Raw genomic sequence first — 9,730 nt, forward strand, 5'->3', positions numbered from 1 at the left:
TGTCAGCACCAATGTGGATCAGCTGCTCGGGACCAAAAACAAAAGAAAAAAGTCAGTCAGCTGGCAGCTTCTGGAGTGATGATACTAACCGAACAAATCGCCTCTAAATCATCTGGTGAGTTAATTATCTGCTGTGCGCAACGTTCGCTTGCTTTTTAGTAAAAAAATTAAAGCCATTTTCTTTTACTTTATCTTTATTTCAMCCRCCGAGGACACGCTCCTCCCACACGTCGCTGCTGCCGCTGCTTGTTCTGGTCTGAACACTAGTGCGTTCTATAGAGCGTCCAGTGAGAGACGTTTTGCGCTTTTTGGCCGCTCAAAACGCGTTTGGTGTGAACGTAGCATAAGAGTCAGCGAGTACGTAGACAGGGGCTTTTAACTAAAGAATATAAGCTACAATGGTGGGTGAGGGCTTTGCTACCTGTGATAAATCTAAGTGCTTCATGATAGATAGAATCCAACAGACGTAATGAGCTGGCAGAGGCTTTCATATATTCCCATAGTCTAAAATACTTAAAAAAGTGGCAGAAACAAGATGTTTTCTAGCATTTTGAAAAACAACGCTTGTTGAAAAAAAAGCCTAATTTTAACTTGAGTTTTTAAAGCAGATTTTCAATGTGGGGCTTAAAAGTTAAATTTTCATTTAAGGGGATACCAAGTATTTATTAGATGCTACAAAATCAATGGGCACACCCTGTGTGTTAGTGATAGCAGGGAGAAATGTGGGCACCTTCTTGTTAGAAAATAACATGCCCTAGTCTTACTTGCATTCAGTACCAGTCTAAGTTGTAATAGTTGAGACTGAAAACTGTTGAAAAAGGACTACAAGTGCTCAAAAACAAGACAATCTGATTTTGCATGACAAGAAATTACTGAATTGTCAGCATAACAATGCACAGCTGTACCTGTAAGACCATGGCCCAAATTGTTAATGTAAATAGTAAACAGGATAGGTCCTAAAATGGACCTTGTGGAACCCCTCTAGAAATGTCCATAAAACTGGAGGTTTGACAACCACATTGTGTACACTGTTTATGGACAGTGAGATAATTTAGAAACCAACCCACAGCCAGTAAACCCTATGTCCAAAAGTCTTTTTTGTATCTTTGTTCCAGTCATTGGGACAAACATTGGACCTGTTGCTACATTGCAGTGCTGCTCATTAAAACCGAATTTCTTTTTTTCTTTTTTTTTCAGATTTCTGTTTAAGGTGCATTCATTCAGTGAAGAAAGAAACAATGCACCAGTCTATATTTTAGTGACAAATAAATAAGCATATTCATGTATTTGTTGCTCTCCTTGATGCTGACGTAAACGTTGCTCTGGCACATTTAACCCCAGTCAGAACTTTCCTTTTAGTCCTCAGTTTAATCTGCAAGAACATCACTTCCCTCTGCTCCCACCTGATTAGCTGAGGGAGAACTACATGAGCGAGCGTGGTCAGTGAGTGCATGCAAACTAAATAAAATCTCTTGTATCATTAAGAAAAAAAAAGTGATGTATTCACTCAGCTCCTCTGTATCTTCAGTGGGGTTAGTGAAGGGCGTCATCTTAAAAACTACCATTATTCTGAACTGAATGGACAATCAATTCCTGCTTGAACTTGAAGTAACGATCCTGTGAGGAACCATTGTTCCCACAAAAGAGCCTCTATACAATTCATCTCTTTTACAGGCAGGAGAGCCACATGAATTATCATTTGATGCCCCTCTGAAGGCAAATTATTAAGGTCTGCAGGCATCAGGTGGAGTGTGAAAGGCTGGCTGGTCCATCAGATTTAGTCTGACTGCGTGATCATACCTGTGCTGCACAAGTTGGTCCAACTAAATTTTATGTGAGCATAACAACAGGAAGGAGAGGTTTTTATTTTTTTTTCTACTGGGGGCAAAGCAGAGTCATCAGCTGTTATATGATATCAATAAGAGGTGGCATTTGGAGTCTCATACATATGCATTCAAATTTTTATTTTATTTTAGCCCAATGTAAATGTTATTGATTGTTTCCCACACAACATTTTAAAATAGACATCAGCTAGAATCAAAAAGAAAAAAAATTGCAATCGTTTGAACTTGTCAGCAGTATGTGAACTTGTACAATAAAGTGCCAGTAAGAGTGATCTGAGACTTTCCTCCATTATTTCCATCTGTGTGATATACTAATATATTCCTGAGTGGTGTGCGTCTGAGTGGAGGAGTGTGCACGCTGCTGCAGAATTAGCTGAGCGGTGAGTCAGAGCGAGCGGCAGACAGAGCGCTGTGAGTCAGCGCAGGTTGGTCCCTGTGCTCTGACACGCACTGGCCCCTCAACCAGAATTAGCTGTGCAATCAGGCGCACAAATGGAAAAGACATTAGCAATGCAAAAAAAGTCAAGTAGACCTTTCTCTCACTGTGTCTGCTGTTCTGCTTTTGTTTGCACGTTTCATGAACGGAGTGGAGTTTTAATTTCAGCTTTCCTTGACGTAACGTCGTTGAAACATCGGCGCTCTACATTCATTCCTACATTTGATGGTTTTGATGTTGTTCTTATCTTAGATAATGTGTCCTGCTGAGTTTCATTAAATTCCATCTGGTGCTTCATAACATATTTTACTAACAAACAGACAGGGTTGAGTCTGACACTGCACTCGAAGCGTGTGTTGAAGTGATTCATCATCACAGAAAATTGTACCTGTATTTTTGTAAAACTGGCCAAGTTCTTGTTTTATTGTTGTTTCCTAAAGTAACTGACCTTGGTGTCCATCTTTTCTCAGGCTGATTCCAAAAGTTAATCAGTTGTAGATGATGACCAAATGATTATTGTCTTAAATAGTTTGAAGATGCCATGTCCCAGTGGCTTTCAGACCCCAAAACACATTACGGCAAAGCCTGGTTCACCCCAAAAATCAAGTCCCCTGGCACAAACAGTGTAACGTTGTGTATGCGGTTAAGTGCCAGGAGGAGCGTGACCAGTTAAACATAGAGTTAACAAAGCAGCCATTGGCCAAAAGGATGGCCCAACACAGAAGAAAAACATCATCAGGCCAGGAGTCTGCAGTTTACACTAATCTACAGTCAAGGGTTACCCTTGTATAATGAAGATGTTCTCATCCTTGATATAGAGGAACATTGGTTTGAGAGAGGAGTAAAGGAAGCCATTTTTGTGAAGACATTTTTTTGTCGGGTGGAGGCCTCTGGGTTCAATTGTTCTCCTCTTTCAATGCTGTAATTACAAGAATGACTCAGACCTTTGTGAACATTAGAGCAGTAGGGATTGTCAGGGTGATGGTCCTCTGTGAATATTCAGTGCCTTAACAATCCATTGTTAGGCTGATGGTCCTCTTTTGCATGTGAACAAACAGTGTTATTTGTCATTGTTAAGCCTGTTTGTCCACCATGCGGAGGCAGTGCTTATAAGGCTGAGTTTATTTGAAACCTCTGAGTGAGGAAGTCTCTTGGAGGAGAGACAAAATGTTTTCAACTAAGAAGAACCCATTCCAAGGACCTACACAACATTTTGTATGAGTCTGGAACTGTTCTGAATCCTGATGGTTAACCAACAATTACTGGACACTATGGTTAACCAACAATTACTGKACACWATGGTTAACCAACAATTACTGGACACWATGGTTAACCAACAATTACTGRWCACTATGGTTAACCAACAATTACTGRWCACTATGGTTAACCAACAATTACTGGACACTATGGTTAACCAACAATTACTGGACACAATGGTTAACCAACAATTACTGGACACTATGGTTAACCAACAATTACTGATCACTATGGTTAACCAACAATTACTGGACACTATGGTTAACCAACAATTACTGGACACTATGATTAACCAACAATTACTGGACACAACCTACCAGAGTGATAAACCATTAGTCCTCTATGCTGACATGAACACAGGATGATGCACACACGTTCCTCTTGTGAACACCCTCTGCTTTAAGGCAATGGAGCATGAGGTTTACCACTAGTAAGTCCAAAATAGGCAGCCCATCCTGATGATTATGTGACCCTCGGTGGTGCTTCTTGTCACCAGTATAGCCACCTCCTCACATACATATATTTATGTATGGGTGTGTGTGCGGGTGGGTATGTGTGTGTGTATGTATGGATGGGTAAATGGATGAATGGATGGGCAGAAGGTTTTTTTGTGCAATCTTTGTTAAACAATGGAACACAAACAATTAGTCATCTTCTCGGAAAAATAGTTGAGCCAGAAAAATATGAGCCAAAATCAATAAGGCATGAAATTTTTAAAATGTGAAGCAAGATTACTTTTTGCATTCTTCCATTTTCAATTTTTGAAAATCAAAGCAAAACAAAAAAAGCAGATGAAAGCAGCAGTTCAGGTTCTCTGCAGGTATGTAATTCTAACACCCCGCTGGGAAAAATATCACATCATTAAATATTTTTTTATAGAACGCTAAGAGTCATTCAGTTCTGATTTACGGGTATTTTCAATAATTCTTTCCAAGTGTGTGAGCTTGTTGGATGAAATTTCTCTTTCAAAACTAAAAAAGTGTTTTTATAATATGTTTAAGTTGGAGGATACTGAGGTGGAGGTTTGTCATCACCCACAGCCTAAAGCCAATCAGTGCAATGATGTTTATGCCACTAGGTGTGTGCATTTGTGATTTTGTCTGTTAGCAAAAAAAAAATAATAAAAAATCATGAACCACTAGATTTATTTTATGAAACTCTCCTAAAGTTGAACATACATCTATGAATTATTAACTTTAGGATTGAGCTCAATTCAAATCAGTGTGTTTACTGATTCTGCTACGCAAAATACCTGAATTTAATGTTGGTCTTTATGTTTGTGTGTCAACACCTACAGAGTTCCAAGACCCCAGCCAACGAACAGAACGATGGGGGTCCACTGTTTGCAGACTCTGCAGATTCAGATGGAGGTGCTCAAGCTTTTCTCTCCGAAATTAGTGAGGAAGATGTGGAGGTGCTTCATCAGAGAGAGGAGGCCCTGCTGCAGATTGAAGTAAGAACTGGTTAAACACCGAACTGAAGAACAACTTGTCGGTTAACAACTCCTGAGAGTAGGAAGATACAAGGAAATTAGTTTTTTTTTAGAAAAGCTGTTCCAAATACAGACTGTTCAATTAGTATTTACTGTTTTAATAAAGAAGGAAACTCACAGGGCTCACTGAAATAACACAAAACTGACAAAACATTTATTCATTTATCATTTTGTTTGACTAGTTTTTTCATCCCTGGGTCACGATTAAGCTGGTGTCTATCAGCAGTCTGTGAGAGAGGTGGGGCCACCTGGACAGGTCCATTACAGAGACACCTGGACAGGTCCATTACAGAGACACCTGGACAGGTCCATTACAGAGACACTTGGAATCCATTCTATCACTGCTTGGTCACCTGAACCTGCTGGAGCATGTCTCCTGCTTAACTGTGTTTGCATCTCCATAATATTGTTGTCAGACTCTGCTGCTCAGATTTTTTATGTAGTTTAGTTTTAAATAATATAAAAGTCGATGCATCTTTACTTTGTGTGACCTGAAAGTGAATTATTTGGATGACTGTGGTAGTCTCACAACAATAGATAAGTTATCACATAACAACTCACTTGGCATCTCTTAAAGCTGTAATATCTGCCTCTGTCTGTAGAACATGGGTTGTCTCCCTTTCAAGATTAAATTCTGTAGTAAAGTCAGCTCATTTTACAGACTAAAAACATGAGGATTTCTCCTTCCTGCATTATTTTTAGTGCTTTCCAGTTCTTGCCAGCCTCTGCTCCTAAGACCATCTCTCCATCTCCATCTTTCGCTTATACATAGTCAAGTTGCAAAGGCAACAGGTCAAGTAGAGAAACCAAAGCCTCCCTCTCCCCAGCAACACTTTCCAGCTCATCCTGGGGCAACTCTGAGGTGTTCCTTCTCCTCCAGCGAGTCCTAGGTCTTCCCGGGGGCCTCCTACCAGTGGGACTTGCCTGAAACACCTCTAAAAGGAGGCATCCCGGAGGATCCTAATCAGATGAACCACCTCAACTGACTTCTTTCGATGCAAAGGTGCAGCGGTTCTACTCGGAGCTCCCCCAGATGATGGAACTCCTCACCTGATCTCTAAGACTGAGCCACCCTACAAAGGAAGCTCATTTCAGCCTCTTGTATCTAGGATCTGTTTTTCTTTCGGTCATGATCAATGACTCATGACTATAGATGAGGGTTGGAACATAGACAGACCAGAAAAATCTAAAGCTTTGTCTTTCAACTCAGCTTTTTCTTTAACACTAACCAAAACAATGCTCACATTACGGAGAACAAGGTCCCAGTCTGTCTGTCCATCTCCCGCTCCATCCTACCATCACTCGTGAACAAGACACCCATCTTAAACTCCTCCACTTGAGGCAAAGACTCTCCCACGACCCGGAGGGGACTTTCCGCTCTTTTCCAGTCGAGAACCATGGCTTCAGACTCAGAGAAACTGACTTTCATCCCAGCCGCTTCACTTTCGGCTGTGAACCGCCACAGTGCACGCTGAAGGTCTTGGCCTGAAGACACCAAATTTACATCATCTGCATACAGCAGATGACAGAGACAAGACTTTGTGTTTCCTAAACCAGACACCCTCCTCGGCACCACTGCACCTTGAGATCTTGTCCATAAACACTACAAAAAGGACCAGAGACAAGGTACAGCCCTGGTAGAGTCCAACCTACACTGAGAAGCTTGACTTTGTGCCAAAAATATGGACACAGCTTCGGCTTTGGTTATATAGGGACTGGATCACTCTTAGTAGCAACTCAGACACTCTATACTTCTGCAGCACCCCTCCCAGAATGCCTCGAGGAACACAGTCATAAACCTTCTCCAGGTCCACAAAACACACGCAGACCAGAGAGGCAAACTCCCATGACCCCTCTGCAAGGGTAAAGATCTGGTTGACTGTTCCATGACCAGGACTGAAGCCCCACTGCTCCTCTTGAATTCAAAATTTGATGATAAATTGAAGCCTCCCTTCCATCTTAGGTAACTGAACAATCAGGCATTTAGTACCTCTATGCTTGAAAGAAATAAAGTAAAAGTTAAAAAAAAAAACCTTGACAGAAAATTGCTTTTGTAAAACTAAATCGCACTGATAAGAAAAGTATTTGATCCTTAAGCTCTGAACCACCCCCCAACAATAACACGTTATATTCTTCTTTTTTCTGTTTCCATCTCCTCCTGCAGCTGTGAAATACTCCATACAAACAAAAATAAATAAACACTGTAAAACAGACTACTTGACTGAAAATAATGTGCTATGACTTTTGCTGGCAATGTGTAATGCACAACCTAAACACAAGTTGCACACTTTATTTTTAAAAATCCTCCTAAACAACTTTGTGATTTTAAAAATCCATGGTGGTCTGTAGCTGCAACTTGCTTTACATTAAAAGCATTTAAAGCAGAGGTCTTCAGCCCTGTCCTCGGTCCACAGTCCTTGCTTCAGTTGTTTCCCTGCGGCAGCACACCTGATTCCAACAATTAAATGACTCACAGAACACATCAAATTTAGCAGCAGCTTGTCAATCACTGCTTAATTTCAGTCAGGTGTGTTGAAGCAGGAACCATCTAAAACCTGCAGGACTGTGGACCACCATGCTGCTGCCATGATGCAGTTTACTTGGCATCTGAAAATACATTTCCTCAAAGGTATTTTTAATTTGAAAAGAGCTTCACTGAGTGAGAACTAACCCCTCAATTTACACAATATGCGTTCCAGCGCCGCTCCTCTCCGGTCCGACCTCCACAGCAAATACGCCCCCATTATAATCAATGAGAGTGTTTACACTGGCTGCGGCGGCGCTGGACGGCGTTGAGCGGACGGCAATCCGTCAAAATTAAAACAGATCCTATTTTTGACAGATGCCGGAGCAGCGCCGGRGACAATTTTTTAAAGATTACGTCACACCAACAGGAAAAGAAACAAGCACAGCATCCGTATTTTCAAAATAAGACACTATTTGGTGGAATAATTTGTCGGAATAATGTCAAAATTGCGGCTATTTTAATAAATATATGGATATATTTCTTCACAAATGCTGTCAGAATGTTTTGTTCTGTTTGGGAAGCAGATGGAAACATGTAGTATGAAGCATATGTGTACACACACGATACACGTGGATTTTATTTTGAAATCAGAAGTTTCAGAAAGATGAAAGCGAGACAGTTTCAACCATAAATATCAAAAGCCTTCATTTCAATGTTTTCAGCTGGGTTTGGAGTTCGTCTTTTACAGAATTAATTATTTTTTGCTGTGACTTCCATATTTATCACTGAACTTATCGTGCAATCTCCTCTGTCAAACTGGAGCGGAGCGGAGTCTGTATAAATTGAGACACAAACGAACAGCTGCGACGTGTGCACCGCAGCGGTGAGGAGCCGAAACACATGTAGTGTAAATCTGGGGTCAGGCTAACAGCATGAGATTCTGTGATGTTGTAGAATTCTGTCCCGCATCATTTCTCATCAGAAGATCTTAATTTGAAACTTTGGCGTGACGGGCAGTGTTAGATATTTATGGAGTTTGTTTTAGTTTTAGCATTTGTTAGTAAGGTTTGACAATATTTTTAGAGCTGAATAGTACTTGAACCTAAATTTGAATTAAAAAAAGGTTTCACAATCAAGCTTTTTAATTGTTTGTTCTTTGCAGGAAGTTCCCAGAACAGTTTGTAGTTTGAAGCCCTTTTGTTTAGCAGCTGAAATGAGCAGAAGCTCAGTTCGACATTGGACTGGAGCTGTGAGAATGGAAAAGCTTGTGTAAACTATAGAAACCGTTACCTCCAGTTAGTGCGACAAGAAGCACAATTGCAGCTGCAGCTAACAAACCACTGCAGGGCTCACACATACATCGAGTCTCACAGGAGGTCAAATTAACCTCAGAATCCAACTTTACAGAGATAACAAAGACAGACGCCAGCTTCCTCTGGTCCTCTGGGAGGAGAGACCTGAAGAAAGTCGGCTACTTTGGGATTCACTACTGATTTAAGGGCCGAAAAAAAAAATCTGTGAGAGAGGAAAGGCTGGTGGTTTGGAGATAAAAAAAGAACATTGTCAGATAGTATCACTCCCCAAAGGAGCAACATCAAGCCCCTGAGCTCCTGCCTGAGGGCTGACGATGACATTTATCCATACAGCTGTGACAAAAGAGCAGAGCAGACGACCCTGTCTGAACACCAATCATCTGCCTGGCCCATCTCAGCTGAGTGCTAAAATGAGGCTGTCATTTGTACCGTGGCTCTTTCACTATGTGCCACTCGGCAGAAAAAGATTGATGCTCTTCCTTTTCTTTATTCCTTTTCAGAGCCGGGCTCCTGGAGCAGGATTAGCTGATTTGAAACATTGATGAAGTTCAGACAGCACCAACTGAGCACAAAGATACATCTTCATTATGCTGGAAAGTGCTTCTAAAACATTATCATTAGTCTCGAAGCTGCTGGATGGCAGCTCACGTCCAGAAGTGGACTGTGCCATGCAAAGGCTTGTCATTTTAAAAGCAGAGTGTGGCAGCATGTGGCAGCTTTCTATCTGCTTCCATTCAGCTAGCTGCYACTCCTGACAGTGCCAGGCATTTTCTGTCCTCAAAAATTCAGCGTTTTCTTTTCCCCAAAAGCGAAGTGACACGTTCCCTCGAAATCAGGGAGTGCTGTCTGCTGAACGCACATTGCAACTAGTGTCAGCAAGAATTGGAACAGAATGTCCCTAAAACGTGAAAACTAAAAATA

At 41.2% G+C, this 9,730-nt stretch overlaps 1 protein-coding gene across 1 annotated transcript in view; it reads left to right on the forward strand.

Annotated features, from left to right (window-relative positions):
- Positions 1-4,834: 4,834 nt before the first annotated feature.
- The window catches only part of LOC106526242 (t-SNARE domain-containing protein 1), a gene marked incomplete at its 5' end in the record, with an annotated part of 109,430 nt that continues 104,534 nt past the window's right edge, over positions 4,835-9,730 (forward strand). The window contains 1 exon segment of the mRNA XM_014020805.1: positions 4,835-4,990. Coding sequence (XP_013876259.1) covers positions 4,835-4,990 — 156 coding nt within the window.

This window comes from Austrofundulus limnaeus, unplaced genomic scaffold (genome assembly GCF_001266775.1).
Source record: "Austrofundulus limnaeus strain Quisiro unplaced genomic scaffold, Austrofundulus_limnaeus-1.0 Scaffold266, whole genome shotgun sequence".
Taxonomy (NCBI): Eukaryota; Metazoa; Chordata; class Actinopteri; order Cyprinodontiformes; family Rivulidae; genus Austrofundulus; species Austrofundulus limnaeus.